The 16,683-nt window shown below is 44.4% G+C and overlaps 1 protein-coding gene across 1 annotated transcript in view; it reads left to right on the top strand.

Annotated features, from left to right (window-relative positions):
- CAMK1D (calcium/calmodulin-dependent protein kinase ID) overlaps nucleotides 1–16,683 on the top strand; it is a 146,312-nt gene that overhangs the window by 55,709 nt on the left and 73,920 nt on the right. The window contains exon 3 of the mRNA XM_010581108.1: nucleotides 2,747–2,821. Within this exon, the coding sequence (XP_010579410.1) occupies nucleotides 2,747–2,821 (75 nt within the window). The remainder of the gene's footprint in view (nucleotides 1–2,746; nucleotides 2,822–16,683) is intronic.

The raw sequence follows: 16,683 nt of genomic DNA, 5'->3' as shown, positions 1-16,683 counted from the left end.
TTCCCGATTAGTAAGGAACAGTATTCAGCCCTGAAGGGTTAATTATTGTGTATCAGGGCTATAGGCGATTGCTCGCCCATGCTTTATAGTAAGGAGCGTGCTAATTTCTAATTTCTGCAGAGGAGCGGGTGGCTGCTGCTGGCTGCAGTGACCTCTGCTGGGAAGCCCACGGCTGCTCTGGTCCAGCTTCAGCAACACAACCTGCAACTTGATCTAAACCGCAGGTTTCTCTCCAAGTGATTTCCATCGATTTTTATTATTTTTTTTTTAAATTTTGAATTCCATTTTCCTTTAAATAGCTTGTCATTTGGGAGTCCATCTGAGTAGAGAAATGCTGTGCGGGACAAGCTGCTTCATTTGCAGGTGTGCGATGTGCACTTTACCAGGAATATTATGCACTGCGTAACTGCATGATTAAGGCTGCACTGGTCTTGCAGAGGCTGAGAGAAAGTGGAAAAAAGTGCCTCCTTCCCATCTAAGCAAGCCCCTCAAGTGCAGCAGCCGCCAGCGGTTGGGGTGGCTGGTGTGCACAGGCGTCACTTCCCAAAGGGACGACATCTTCCGAATACCCTCATCCCTATGGAAGTGGCTCCCTTTGTACTTTGCGGATGATTCAGCTTCTGCCGCCGCCTTCCAGATTACACTTTAATTTTGCTGTCTCCCTGAATCCCACGTGCTCACGTCCTGCATCTGATTTCAAAGAGGGGCAGATTGGCCCGATGCAGAGGACCCCACAGTAGTAGGACTAAACCCTTTCTGCCCCCTTCACTTTAGAACTGAGCAAGTTCATCTGCCTGCAGAGAGCCCAGCGGCACGGTGCCCATTTGCTTTGCAAATCAGAAAGGGGAGAGGGTCTTGCAGCAACCCTCAGCGTGCAGCGTTGCATGTCTGATGAGCTCTTTGCTGGCTTCTGCCTCCCTGGCTGCTCATCTTCGTGGGTAACCCACCCGTTTTAGCCACGTGTGTGACAGTTAGATGTTGCTGGCAGCTGTCTCAGAGAGGGTTAGGTTGGTTTGGAGAACCTCTGAGGTTCTTAAAAATAGAAATGCAAAGCATTAATATGTGCATGGTAAAAAACGTACTGCAGACTAAATTGGAGGCTTTAAACAGATAACACTATGGTGGATTATTTGTTTTAAAACTGCCTTGACCACGAAGGTAGGAGGTACACAAATGATCATGTGAATGTGCATGTGCATAAAGGAAAATGGAAAATACATATAATAATTTTCATTAAAAGTGACTAATTGCTTGAACTGTCATTTGTAGTGTACCTTCAGCTCAATTAAACAAGGCAAAACCACCCTTGTCCTAACTGTAACCCTTAAGGGACCAAGCACTAGACTTGCACAACAAAATAAATGCTTCCAAACATGTGCTGTGCAAAGCCAAGGGGCTGGTGTATTGGTTTCCTGTTGTCAATATTAAGTACTTGATTTGTGATGCAGTCTACCTGGAAATTTTGCTAAAATATCATGGGATTTTCCAGATACTTACGTAGAGCGAGGAGCCTACTCATGTATTTGTTGCTCTGACATGCTGCAGTGCATTATATTTGAGTTTGTTAAATTTCCTGTGTGTGAAGGTCCTTATATGAATGCAGCTTTTGATGATTGATTATGGGCGTAAATTCAGGTCAATCATAATCTTTCCAGTGAATTCAAAAGAAACTGGATTAGTCTGCGTTCTTACAGGAAAGATCCTGCCGGGTGCAGGGGACCTTCTGCTCTCAGCACCTCCACACAGACGTTAGGGCACTTGGGACCACTGAGGATGAGGTTCTGACACGTGATTAAGCATCTTAATTAAGCTACTTGAACCTTGAAACATGTAGAGAGTTTTGCATTTGATGACAAAGCACTTTTACTTTCTTTCTGAATGTGTCCATCTGTTTTAAGAGTGGTCTCTGCTTATCATTTCCCAGCTTTCTCTTGCTCTTAAAATGATTGTCTGCAATTGGTGTAATTAATATTCTGCCCCTGGAGTTGTACTGGTAGTCTCTTCAGGGTTTGCACAGGTTAAATGTATCCTTTGGAAATTATTTGTAAGCATTTAAGGAGCAAACCCAGAGGGGCATTGCTCTAGTAGTTAATTAGATGTACGCTTGTAGAGATGATTTTTCTCTTTAAAGCTAGCATTTTTGACAAGAGGCTTAGTGGGCATGATCATTGGGAATGGTGAGGATGTAGAAAACCCATGAAGACGCTTGGAGCCGTTGCACAGAAAGCGCACGGTGCTTAATAACGCTGCGGGGAAATTTGGGCGTCCAGACCAGGTGTAACATCGAAGCAGGGCGAATTTGGTGGGAAGGAGCATGGGGCTGTCGTACGGCTGCTGCCTACCTGTGCTAGCTTCTGTGCGGGGGCTAATCCTTGCCTTCTCCCTGCCAGCCCACAGCCTGCCTCCATCGCTCCCTCGCACCCTGCTTTGCTGCTGTCCCGAGACTTCAACCTCCAACCAACCATCTTCATTCATCTGACACGGGAACTGTAAACCTCTAATGCCCCACATACCTAACCCTTAAACATTTTGGCTTCAGAGAGGATTGAAGGAATTTTCTGTGAGTCATAACAGTATCCTGGGCTGTGAAGCACTCCTGACTGTTTACTTTGGTCAAAATTGTATTTTATGATGTTGAATAAAGCACTGACAAGTAGTGTCTAACTAAAAATAGCTTTATGTTTTGCAGCCACTTAAAAAAAATAAAAATCACTATTTCATCTTATTTTATCTTGTGGTTTTTCAGGATCAAGCATGAAAATATAGTTGCCCTGGAAGACATCTATGAGAGTCCAAACCATTTATATCTGGTCATGCAATTGTAAGTACTGAACTAATGAAGTCTTTGTGTCAAAATTGCCAGCTCTTCTTGTTCTGGTTTTGTTCTTTAACACAAAAGATCGGATACTTGAGAGGTGTTTGTCTTGTGTGCTACAGTCTGCAAAATCCCCAGCAGGTGGTTAAAAATGATTCTTCAGGTGTGGTGGGCTGGGTTGTTGTGAAATCGGGAACTAAGGTGTTTTGTGAATAGTCTCACCCAAATCAAACCAGAGTGAAGAGATGTTAAAGGGATCAGAACTGGCTCCGTACATATGGAGTTGCCACTGTTTAGTTCTCTGTGACTCAACAGATACCTGCTCTGTACTGAGCAAGAGGTGACCCGAGATGCCACCACGTGCATGGATACACGGGTGCTGGATTTGCAAGAAAGCATCATCCTTGTCTCAGCGGAAGCGGTAGCTCATACTGTTGTTCCTTGACACGTCTCTCTCACCAGAGCCCCTCTTCTTCCCCTTTTCCCCCCTCAGAGCCTGAGAAGATCAGGATCCCATCAGGTACATGGTACACTGTGACCTGGTCGCATCCACCTGGCAAGGAGGAGGGAAGTGACAGGCAGATGCTCATACTGCTCCCCCCCCCCCTTTCTGAAATCAATTAAAAAACATGATTTGAAGGTAAAATTTCCTCTTACCAGCTCTAGTCTCTCTCTTCTCAATTATGAGGTCACCTCAAACAAGAACACAGCAGACAGACAGGGCGGAGGGATAAATCACAGCTGGGAAGAGCCAGATGTGCCATAGAGAAACCTGGAGCATCTGATAGGGGCAGCTCTGGGGTGAAATACCCCATGGGAAACCCTTGGGGACTATGCCGGTCTCTTGTCTGTTGGTAACATCCAGGCATGGAGATGTCGTTAGAAGCTGTTCTGATGGCGGTGTGGGAAGAATAGTGCCCTGTACATTTTTAATCTGTTTTTGTAGCCCTACATTTCAGCGCAGAGTGCTGCAAGAGGACTTGCACAGGAACACTAATGTCGTACCAATTCCAACAAACCAGCTGGGTTGTGGGAAGTACTAATTTTGTGATCAGTTCATTTACAAATCCTTATTTTTGTTTAATCTCTTTAGAAAAAAATTAATCAATATTACTTCTTCTTATTGTTAGCTTGTTTAATGTAGCGTAACCCTCACTTTTCTAAATTTCTTACATCCAGATCACTGAGTTATCTGAAATGTAGATCTGTAAGCATAGGTGACACTGAATATATATTAGTATAAATTTCTACTCGCTCACAATTCAACACTTGCTAGGAATTATCCTTTCTGTTACCGCTGTATTTGTAAACCCAGCCAACTAATTTTCCAGGGGCCAAGCATTTAGCTATTCCAGAGGGACACAGCATCACTGATGCCCACCGGAGTGGGATGCCCGGCTGAAGTCAGCAGCCGGGAATCCATCCGCAGTGTTCGGGGTGGCAGCTCTGAGCACTCCCCAGCCCCGAGGAAGAGCTGTGCCTTGTGTTACGAGGTAGACCGAGACACCCTGCGTACAAAGGCATTGAACTGAATCTGCAAGGCAGTGGGATTGATGCTTTTTATCATTCCTCTTAAGAAAAAGCAGGAAAAAAATCCTCCAAAACTACAGGGTTGTTTTATTTGAATATGGGCACACACTTGAATGCAATCAAGTGACAGCACTGTAACAAACACCCACTCACACAGAGAGCCCGTGTGACAAACCTCGTGTGTGTGCATGCTCTTAATCTGCCTCAGCTATGGGGTACAGCACGTTAGCTTAAGCTTATTTTATTAAAGTCATTTGATGTTGTGCCAAGCTGTTGCTCTTAGCGCTCCTTGCTGCTGTGAATCAGACAAGGCCATGTTGTCCTCTGCTCTGCACAGAGTATTTCCAGGGAATAACCTTTCTGTGCTTTCTTGGAAAAGAGTTGTGTTATCCCAAGGTGGAGAGGACAAGATGGTCAGGTACTCCCCCTCATTGCTGCCGATGTTGCATTAAGGATGGTGCAACCTCCGCGCTGCCTCTGAATTTCCATCAATAATTGGGATTGGGATCAATTGGCACCAACAGTTGGGCAGCAACTCTGCGAAGTCCAGAAGACTCAAAATCAATTCCGCATGCCTCCTCTCCTGGTTTCCGTCTGGGAGAAGGCATGTACAGATAATCTCTTGTTTCCAAGGTAACTCCAACTTGTTGATACAATAGCTGTGAACCATTGCACGGCATGAGGTATCTATTTGTTTACATCTCTGCCCTATTTATTATTAGATTCCTTGTGGGTTTTTTAGCTTCTCATTTTTCTGTTTTTCTCCCAAACAAGGCAACAGTTGCCTACACTTAAAACTGGGATTTGATGTGAAGTGGAAGGGGTTCTGATCAAGCAGCTTTCAGGAAGCAGCATTTAGATTAAAAAAAGGGGGGGGGAGGGTAAAATTAGGGCCACTCCAAGATCAGTATCATAGGCACAACAAATCTCAAATCCATATGCCCTTCTCCCTGGCTCATTGCTTGCTAAGTGGGCACTAACTAATGTTTCCCAAGGGAGAGTTTTTTGTTGCCTGGATGGCATTTTCATTACCAGCCTTTAAAGCACTTCTTGCAATGTTGAGGAAAATCCACATTATAGCCCCTGAGCACCTCGCAGCACCTCTGTGGCAGAAGGCTTTTGGAGGTAGACCGAGCTTCTCTGTTTATGTTTGCTCTCTGGTACATCTACTTTTATTTGAAAGCCATGCTTGTTAGCAGGCCAGCTTGAAAGATAAATATTGCACCTCATTTATTCTGTCAAAGATATGGGCAAGCACAGGTGTCAATGTCTGTGCTGGAGTTGGCAGGGAGGGAGGTGAAGAGGTGGCTGTCCGTGTCTACTTGACACTTAATTTATTCCTGCCGGTCCCTCTGGGAGCTCTTCCCAGGGTTACATAGCTGTTGGTGAATCTGTCCTGTGTGTTCCCTGGCACATTCATGGGGAAATCTAATCTCTGGCTTTGGTTTCACCACCTTGTTTTCACATACATTGTATACAAGCCATCGTAAAACTGTTCAAACTGGCACAGTCCTCTTAGTGCAAGGCAGACCAGAAGTCCAGCTTGGAGATCCCCAGATTTGACAACTCGGAATTTCACCTGCTGTTTCAAAGAATTAACCTGTTCCGTAGAAATGGCTGGGCCATTTTTTCTTTATTTATTTTCCCCAAATACAGGATATTCAAACTCAGCGACTCTAAGTTTGGCAACGTTATGGACAACTCCGTGCTGTCTTTTGCTCCAAGCAGTATTGCTCAGCTTTGGTATGAGGCGGAATTACCGGTGCAGCTGCAAAGCAGAATACAGATGTAGGATAATCACTGACTCTCCTATGATGATTCTGCTAAAATTCTGCAGGCACTCTAGAAAAGTATTGTAGAGCATTTAGATTTTGTCATATTTCCATTAGGATGATGTGCTTTCAAACCAAGAAAACACCTGCCCCTTTCCAAACTTGGATTTCCTATAGTACTGTTAGGACCTACACAGACAACGAAGACAAACACCAAAATACTCTGAAAGTTTCATTCCTTCTGGATGCTGGGTGAAATTTCCCCAGAGGATATTGTAGAAGACGGGCAAATAAAGTGCTTTCGGAAATAGTTTTTTTGAATTATGTCTCTGTATGACAGTAAGCGTTGTTAATGAGCATTTACAGGATTTTTGGTTGCTATTGGTGCCACTTGGTAAGAATTACCCTACTGTATCTTCTAAGCTATCTGCCTTGCTTCACTTTATCAGTATAAGGAAATATCCTGATAACCTATTGTGGTTAGCATTGTCAGATACTAATATTTCATTGGCATAATTGGCCTCTTTGAGTATTGGTGATTCATTATCTGCATGCTGGAAAATCATACATAAATATGGATTTACATGAACACATCTTTTCCATCTGAGTGTTACGGGATCTTCTGCAAATGCTGTTTCTGAACGTGCTACCTGGGCAGGTTGGAGCAGAATTCCAAAGCTCGACTCTAATTTCATCCGTATTGTTCGCCTGCATCCAAGTTTGGTTTCCCGCAGATTTGTGTACACCCTGCGCTAGTCAAAGCCACAGGAGCTGGAGCTGTTGCCTCTCCAAAAGGGTATGGGGCCACGTTAAAAACAGATGAAGACGTTAATTTCCTTGTTCTTCTTTATTCATCCGTATTTGCTTAAAATATGTAGGAACTTAATATTTTTGCTATCTATCTCTACTCTTCTGTCAAAGTTGGTTGAAGTTCACCCAGTGGGGAAGAAGTTTCTAAGGGCTGGCAAACTGGGATGGAGAGACATTGCCTCACCACCTTTGGAAAACAGGCTAAAAATAGGTCTAAAAGGCACCTCCAGAACTGACGGAATTAATCTGCCTGTCCCAGGGCAGTATATGCTGCCTGTACTGGCCGATCAGCCTTAGCAGATATTTTTCTAACCTGTTGTTAAAAATCACCAGTTGCATGCTCCCCAGGGAATCAACACCATTGCTTAACGTCCTTATGGGTCCAGAGCATTTCCTAATAACTGAGTCTTCCAGGCTGCAGTTTTAACCTGCTATGCTGGAAGTCTTATTTCTGTAATTCCTCCTGAAGGTAACGAGACTGTTCAAATGGGGAAAGGTTACAGGAGCAGGCCCTGGAAAGCTACGTAAATAATGATTGAACTTGAACACCCACCTCTGAGTTTCTCTGGACTTTTTTTCACAACGAAGAATAGTGCCAAATCCAGAGGAATTCCTATTAATACCAGGATCTAGTTAAAGAAAGTGAAAACCCTACTGCCAGTCTGGTATAGCTTTCCACCTCTTTGGGGGGGCTGTTCTCCTGAAGCGTGGGTCTGATCCTCTTGGTAGGAGGGCTGCTTTACCCGGCTCCTGTCAGCTTGTGCTTCTGATTCTCCAAGGAAACCAGAGTATCTCCCCTGCATGAGGTCCTTTGAGGCTTTGATGTCTCTGCTGAGAACAAGCTTTTAGGGTGAGCAGCCCGGTTCAGCCAACCCTGAAATGCTTCCTTCTACCTTTGCAAAAAAACCCAGCCCAAACTGTGCCTAAACCCCTGACCTTGGGGTTTTTCCAGCTTGGCATCTTAACTCTGCTGAATTATTCAGATGATTTCTATCACAGAAAAGCCAAGATGACGAGGGCTCTTTCCTGCCAGGTGCAAGTCGCGCACCGAGGAGAACCCTGCCCAGAAGTTTGCAGGCTGAGGGTCCCAGTGTCCCATTCCTGCCGTTTATCAGCTCTCCCCCACCGCACGGAAGCTCCTCACAACCCTCTAATGGCTTGGGATGCAGCTCAAACAGGCAGGTACCTACCTGCAGTGAAATCTGCAGAAGTTTTTATTACGACTGAAACTACGCTGCTTGTGATTTAGCCTTTCACCTGTATGTTTTGCAAATAAGTAAGCGGAGCGCTAAGCCGTGATTAAGTGCTGAATTCCCTTTGTTTCCCGAAAGCCCAATGCCTGAGCGCACTCCGAGAGCAGCCGAGCATGGACAGGGTGTGCAAGTGACATTTCAATGAAAATATTCAGCCTCTGAGAAAAACAACAGACAATGGAGGAAAGTGCCGTGTTTGCCAGGTTCCTGAAGGAGTCTAGCAAGGATGCACTGTGTTACAAAACAGCGATACACACGCCAAACCTCTATCGCATCAGGATGCTAATTAAAGCAAAACATGGATCTGGCGCACCGCATTCTTTAGGTGAGGTTTATTCCCATACTCGGGTTTTTTGTGCTTGTAAAGCATTATGCAAAAGAGAGAAGGAAGCATCTCTGCATTCACAATGGGATTTATATGAATGATAAAAGCAAGCTGGATTCTTTAGCAGCAGCAAATACTTGTGTCCAAGCATCTGAGAGAAGCCCCTCAGCATCACCTTTTTCTGCGGATGGTATGTTTATTAACATTATTAGTAAGAACAGTAATAGTAACAGAATAAACACCACCAGTAATGAAGAACCCTGGAGTTGATGACCGTGGGCCAGAGAATTCCGTTTGTTTCGTGGTACAGGATGGGAGATCAGCTGTACACCCACAGACTCTGCTCTTCGTTATTTCCAATACTCCTGGCTTGGATGAGGTGTCTCAAAAGGGCCAGCCCAAGTTAGTGTCTGGCACCCATTGAAAATACACTGGGTCTATGTCAAAAGCCTTGGATCCCATGCTTCCTCCACCTCCTCGCACTGCACAGGAATAAGATGTGTGGTAGCTGGATGGATCTCATGGGGTTAATTGGCTAGGACACTTAATGGATGGGCCAAGGAAAGACCTGTTCCTAATTCCTGGTCAAGCAAATATACATGAATTTTGTATTAATCAGTTGCTGGATAAATTGTTCACTTGGTTTTATTTTGGTTTGGGGTTTTTTTTGAGCAAATGCTACTTAAGAACTATGACAGTGGGAAGGCTGGTGCACATCTGGGCATGCCAGGAAGGAGCCTGCGAGGTGCCAAGGGAGCTTTGCTTGGACTTTGGCGCAGCTGAGCAGGGACTTAGGGGCTCTAGTTAGGCAAGACTTCATTTCCTCACAGCTTGTGGAGTGAAAAATCAGTGCTTTGGGCAAAGCAACCTTGAGTCTGCAGTGGAACAAGAAATGGCACTAACTACACCCTGTGGTTGAAAACAGTCTTTTGCTGTTCTTCTGTGGACAAGAGTTTTTCGAACTGGGGGGAGGGTGCTATAGCAGGCACAGCTCTCCAGGGATGGATCCAGCTGGTGAACGTGGAAAGTGAAGTGGGACAGCAGCAACAAGGTTGAGCATGTGTGACACGACTGGGAGCGTCAGACCATGATCGTGGGAGAAGTGCTCAGGAAAATGAATCCTGGGCCCATCACAGCCCCCAGTGTGGACATATTGCAGACGTGGGCCCAAACTGCAGAGCTGGGATGTTAAAATTTTAAAATTGCTCTTATTATTTGGGCACGTGCAATACAGGTTTTGGTTCCAGCCTGTTTCTAGTGCTTAATGCAGTCAGAGCATGGCCTACCAGTATAGCTCAAAAAAAAAGATTTTAAAAAATCATGCTTTATCAAAGTCTTTGAAGGCATATTGACTGAACAACACAGGCCACCCTGTTAAAAAAGGCTGAAGGAGTTAATCTCACTGTACCTCAGTATTTTCCCACTAGAGCTTTGCAAGCTGTTGACCACAAAATAAACTGACCCCTGGCATCACGCCCCTGGGAACTGGGTAGCAGCTATTAATCCAGCATCAATTTCACATCTTTTTCTTTGGGGAAAAAGATTACCTTACCTTACCTTACATTATTACATCAGTTGGGTTACGCTGGTGAGTGTTTGATACAAAGGAGTACCTCCTCTTTTCCAGTGGCTGAGAGGTTATAAGCAGACTAGGAGAGGTTAATGTCGGGGTGGAGATCACAGCATGGGCAGATTTGTTGGTAACAGATTAATAGACCATGGATTGATCACCAAGATGATTTTTAGACACCTGTAATTGTGTGGATTGTGTATGATCCTGAAAGTCTGAACGGGCTCATTGGATGGTTCTAGCTGCCCTCAGCACTTTGGGTTTTCTTCTTTTTTCTGGCTATGGCAGGACTTTTGGTAGCTCCTACTCCCCGTGTCCTCTCCAAACACAGCACCATCTCCTGAGAACAGCACTGAACAGCAGCCCTGTTGCTTCCTTGTGCTGTTTTATGTGTAAGGGCTTCAGCTGTGGCTAGGAGCAGGCTTTTTAGAGTCCATGGGCATCAGTCCAGCCTTCCTACAGCAACACAGGAATGGCAAGGATCTTCTTCATCTTGGGGACCATAAAAGACTTTCTCGTGATGATTTCCAAAACCACTTATAGGCAGTCACCTTCAGCAGGTGTAGATGACTGTCAACATCCTTGCCCCAAAGCCTGCATTCGTTATCAGTAGCTTACTCTTGAAGTGTCCCAGTATGGACTCATTAGCAAGGCAACACTGAGGGGGGGTTTCAATCAAAGTGCAATGCTACATCTGATGGAGAGTGATATTTTTTTTTCCCTGTAGCCTTGGGAATATAGAGATAATGGAGAAACATTTCCACATTTTCATTGAAGAGACAGCATTACCATGTTGTTTGCTTTTACAGAAATGTGAACAGTTGAGATGAGAATAGATTTTTTTTCTTTAAGATATCTATTGTTGCGAAGCTGCTGTTGTCAATAAGGAAAACGAGGTTTGGCCAAAATTCCAAATAAAACTTGTTCTAAGATATTATTCTTTAAAGTTACAGAAAGATTTGAAGGTCTCATAAATGAGGCAAGCATATCTGATTATTTTCCTATTCTGGTGAGTACAGTAAACAAGTACTTTCTGAAGGTTATTTGATGCAATGGCCGTTCCCCAGCCAGGGCTGGTACCAAATCCTTAGGGTAAGAGTACGTGCCTTGATTGTTTTTTTACAGCAATAAATTTTGGCAGCCTCTACTTGAGTTTCTTCCTTGAGCCCACCAGCAGTTCCCTTGCTAATTCCCCAATTAGGGCTCCCTGTTGCAGCTGGGTACAAGGGCATATATGCCTGTATTATATAGCTTGGTCTGGTGTAGGCAATTTGTGGGGCAGCAATGTATATCTACCAGTAATCCTGTATAATATCACTGCTTCCCTGAGAGCAGCAGTGAGTCCTTTCTTTCCGAACAACAGGCAGGTGGCTATTTACAGCCCTAGCAATTTTCTCTCCATTTTGTTGGCTTTGGATAACCATCTCCTTCCTTTCATGCCTTGCCCAGAAGTTTCATTGCTGGTTACTTGATGTTCGTGTAGTCACTGAATGAGTCTTTTACATTTAGTTCTGCATCTCTCAGTATCTGGTAATTTACGCTGTGGTGCACTGAAATCAATTAAATAGCTGGTGTTTAATTCAGGAGGAAGGGGCTTTGCAGCAAGGCAGATAATAAATGTTAAATCCATATATGCCACAGTATGAGAATTCATTATGATACGGTAGGATCCCTCTCAGGCATGATGTGGAGGCATTCTGATTAAATGGTTACACTCATTTAAACAGAAAAGGACTTTCATAACAACTTGGAAAGCTTCGAAGTGAAATAACACAGCATTGAAGCAAGATGCAAAATGAACATTGATGTTCACAAGTCCGTTCTTTTAGATGGTGAAACCATTAGTAAAAGCTGGTTTTCCCTCTTGAGTTTTCTTCTGGAGGAAAGTTGTACAGACTGTGGTGAAGGGGACAGTAACAGGCTCACAAGTGTTACATGTCAGCGTGTACCAGAAGACAGTTAATGAATTTGTGGCAAAAAAATAGGCTCAATTTCCCAAGTATGCTCGTATCTCAGCTCCAACCTCTGTTCTAGGTACTGCAGTCAGGTAGATTACTCTGGTCAAGAGTCTGTAAGCGACTCCAGAGTCAGTGTTGGGCTAACTTGCAGTTATATTTGTATTGTATTATCCGGATGCTCTGTGTACAACTTCTAGAAGAACCCATTAAGCAAGGTGTTGATGAAGCATTATTGTCCCATTCACATTCATGCTGAAAGAAAAGATCTCTTGCTTTGCATTTTGTCTGGTACTTGCCCCCAAAACTCTACATAGGGCATATTTTTAAAGCCAGGGAGATTCATATAGTTTTCTATGGCTGAGCTGGGGGTCAGGGCCCTAAACAGGATTGTGTAAAACCTAGAATTTTTAATGGAAATAGAGGTTGCTGTTTGAAATCCTGTTTTGACTTCCTTTTGTAGTGCTGTGGTTACCTCTTCTTACAGAAACTATTTTCAGAGGACTGCAGAAGTTCTTGCCATAGTTTTCTGCTTTAAACATTCTCCCTGGAAAATTATTCAATGGAAAATAAATGTGGAGGGTTTTGTTTTTTTCTTTTTTTTCTGAAACAGTGGTTAGGTCTGCTGTAGCCAAACTTTTACTTTTTTAAGCATTTTATAGAAAAAGAAAATACTGCTGCTGGTGAAGCCTTTCTTTGATGCATTTATAGAACATGTGCTCATTTTATTCTGATTCATGCCATGTGGTTATATCTTAGCCTGTAAAGGCCATTTTTTTCCCTTAAATTGGAGGAAAAGTGTGTTCAGAGACCCAAATACTTATGTCGTGCTTTCCCTTCTTCTCCAAGACAAAATTCCCATTTGGAGTTGTGTGTTCCTGGCTTAGCTATAAAAGAATTTCTCTATTAGAGTACTGAAGATGGTTTGGAGGAGTTTGGTGTTTATTCTGTCTGATTATTCTGTTGGTTAGTAGCATTTAACCACGCTGTAATTCTATTTTCTTCATCCCTAATTGATGATACTCTAAGGAGCACTGACATCCTTGGATGAGACATAGTGGAGCCTTTAAATGTCCGTATGTCCCTGAGGAAAGAAGATACCCCTCTCCAAAATGCATTGTAATGAAAAAGAAGTCAGAAATACAATTTGAAATCCACTGAAAGAGAGCTGAGATTTTAAGACCTACGTAAGCATACAAAGAGGCAGCATTACTAAAAACTGGGGTTGGTGTTCTTAATATTAAAAGCCAGTTAGAAAAATAAAATCCATGCAAATATTTATCTCTGCCTTAGGGTTTTTGCCATTGAAACTCTGCTGTGAGTCTCTTACAGCTCCAGAAAAGGGGTTATTCCTTTAGGAGCAAACAGAGCCAAGCATCCATCCTGCCATCATTATGAAGCTCCTTCTCATGACACTAGTGTTAGATATACTCAGTCCTAAAGTTCATGGTCACCCTGTTGCATACCGTTACCCAGTGCCACTGGACAGAAGTGTAAACATAATTAAATGACACTGAGCAGAGAAGAGGGAAATTGCCTTGCTCTGACTGCTCACCAGGCTTATCTGCGGGAATATTTATCTCACTGCAGCCCAGGGTCTTTTCCATCGATTAATGCTTGTTTCCCTGTAAGCATGGGGCTGAAAGTGCTTCTGACGTTTTGCTTCTTGGGGCTGGAAACTCTCTGCCAGAAGCTTTTAAATCTGTTCTTTTCAGACAGTTTTGCAGCTGGATTTGCTATATAGAGGTTTTGCTTCACATTGGTGCTGTCTTGCCTAGCTTGAAGGGTGGCGAGGGAAATGTAGGTTAGCTTTCTGTCACTGAAGACTGGGTCATACTTTACACCAGATGAAATCTATTTTGAAAAGCAAATTTCCTGGGGAAAGGCATTTTATCTTGCATCCTCTTCCCCCAGGAGCTTAACGTGATTGTAGTTGGAGTCCCTTTCCTCGCTATTGAGATGTGGCCACTCTCAGGGGAGTCACAGCAGCTCCTAGAAACAGCATATGGGACCATTTGGGGGAGAGAGCATTCCTCTGCTGTGTATGGGCATTCACTTCATAACAGTGGGAGTGAGGAGAGCTGCCTGCAGGCAGGAGCAGGCAGGACTGCTGCCGGCGGCACTTCCCACTGAGCTGGAGAGAGGTGCTTTTGAACAGTCTCTCCTTTAATCCTGGCTCCACCTGAGCTGAATTAACTCAGGAAATTTGCTCATGCATTCATGGCTGCGTATGCTCAAAAGTTTAGTGCAAAAAGGCAACTGTTTGCACAGCAGCACAGGCAAAAAACAAAGGGGGAGGAAAAGAAAAAAAAAACCAAAAACCTGACGTAGCTGCTGTCTGTGCATTTAGCTGAAGGTCTAGAGCTGCTGTCTGGCCTGAATACCCTTTTCCTTGGAGTATGCTGTTAAATGTGACCAGGTGATAGTCACCTGTGTCTGAGCTTCTTTTCTGACCGCATGTCTGCTCTCAGCCCGCTCCACTTGCGTGTATCTTCATCCGAGGTGTTCTGCCTGCACAAGGTGTTTCGCTACAGGTTTCCCTTGTCACACAGGTGGATGCACCGCTCTCCAAAACTGCAGCAGCATAATGTGCCAGAGACATCCTAGAGGGGACTGTACTTGATATGCATCTCATATTCTGCTATAGGTCACCTAACGCCAGTCTGTACGTTACAACCCCTCGGATGCTGGTGGGAGGCACGGGTATATTTTATTGCTCGGTTGCTTTTCCTGGTGTGTGACAGCCTCTGGCAAGGCAAATGACATAACGGTGTGCCTTTAACATCATGAAGGACCACTGCAGATACCCATCGGCTGTTAATGAGTCAGGAAGGATTGTCTGGCTCCAAATTTCGGTACGCTGCTGTGTGCGCTGCCGGCACAGCCCCCGGAGCAGGGGCTCCCGCTGCCACCGCAGGGACAGCGGCAGAGGAGACAGCTCACGGCTTGGAAGAGGAGGAGGGAGAAGCAGAAGCTGAGCCATATGGTAGGAAAAGTAGAAGCAGACACAGTAGCTCAGTGGTAGGTGCTCATTAGACTGCCTCTGATGTGCTGGGAAGACTGAATGTATTCCGCTAGAGGAACTGCAATGTTCTTCTGTAAGCTAAAAAATGTAGCAGTGCAGAGTGGGTAAGGGACAGGTGTCTTTATCTATGGAAAAATATTCTGGCCTGTTTATCAGCAATGTGTAACAGGAACCAGAGGCTGAGGCTCTCCAGAGTCTTGCAAGGATGTTTTTTGTGGTTAGAGCACACAGGTTGGAAAATCTTGAGCTCTTGTCTTACTCTGCCATTGATTTACATTGTGGTCTCAGATCATTTTGTCTTGTAATTTCTGTGCCCACAGAAAAGGAATACTTTCCTAATTAATTCTGGGTAAGATTAATTGGTTTGGGGTGTTGTTTTTTTCTTCAAGTCAATGCTACTCTTCAGGCAGTAAGTTGTTAAAAAAAATAAGAGTACTGGAAATCTGGCCTCTGGCATTGTCCATCAAGGAACACTGTGGTCTATCTGGGAATGAGTAAAAGCGAATTGGCTTGTTTGCTGGGACGTATTGACTATTTTGAAAAACATATTCAGGTATGCCTTGATCCCTTCTGGTGTTTCCCTCGGTACCCCATGTTGTACAGTATCTGTGCAGTGGCTTTATCCCTCCATCCCATCCACCTCTGTGCAGTAACCTATAGAGAACATAACCCAGGCTGCCTCGTGACCCTCATCACTGCATGGATTTATTTAACCTTTTGGCACAGATATGTGGAAGTCTAAAGCAGCAGAAGTATGACATCCAAAGTTAAAAATCCACTTACGTAGAGCCAGGATTTCACCTACTGTGCACAGATGTGGATGCAGCAAAATGCAACATACCAGCTATGGAGGGGAACAAAAAGAGGCATCAATTAAAACCTTGGTAAGGGAGAGCTATAAAACAGCAGTTTAAACCCAGGCTGGATAGAAACTGAAAGCAGTATCCAGAATTTGAATATCCATTTCTTTATGCTTCGGATAGATGGAAATGGTTATTGCAAATAAGGGGATGAAGGAGTGCTGCGTGCCTCGATCTCCACGGGGTCGAGGTGGGGTGGGTGATTCAAAAATCCTCGGCGTGACCAGGTTCCTTCCAGGTCAGAAAGAAAGGCATGCTGGGTCTTTCTCTTGTTCACATGCAAAGAAGTGAGCTCAAAGCGATGGATGCCCCAGGACACATTGCAGTAACGAGTAAGATAACTAGTAATCAGCTCTACGTTTGAAATACTTATTGGCCTCAATAACAAACACCCAAAAGGGCCTTTGGAGGACTCTTGGGGGCATGAGAGCCTTAGACTTGATATATAAGCCTTCAAACCCACCGACCCTGCTGGGAAGGTTGTGTGGGTGTGCTCGGGCATCTTCTTCCCACTCTAGGGAGGTGGATATGAATGACTTTTTTGACTACATCTATACCAGTAAATACAAAAAGTCTGTATCGGTGCTACCCACTGGGCTATGTCCAGGCACTGGCCAGGAGGATGGCTGGCTAAAGGTGGACCAGCCTGGGCAGCGTGCCGGCAGCCCTGACAACATGGGCGATTGTGGGGCAGTGCCCTGTTGCGGTTCAGGGACAGGCAGGGCACTGCCTCCGTGCCTCTTCTCCTCCTTTGGGAAGTGGAAATAA

The sequence above is a fragment of the Haliaeetus leucocephalus genome, unplaced genomic scaffold (genome assembly GCF_000737465.1).
Source record: "Haliaeetus leucocephalus isolate CR32 unplaced genomic scaffold, Haliaeetus_leucocephalus-4.0 Scaffold751, whole genome shotgun sequence".
NCBI lineage: Eukaryota > Metazoa > Chordata > Aves > Accipitriformes > Accipitridae > Haliaeetus > Haliaeetus leucocephalus.
This window is presented reverse-complemented; position numbering and strand designations above follow the sequence as displayed.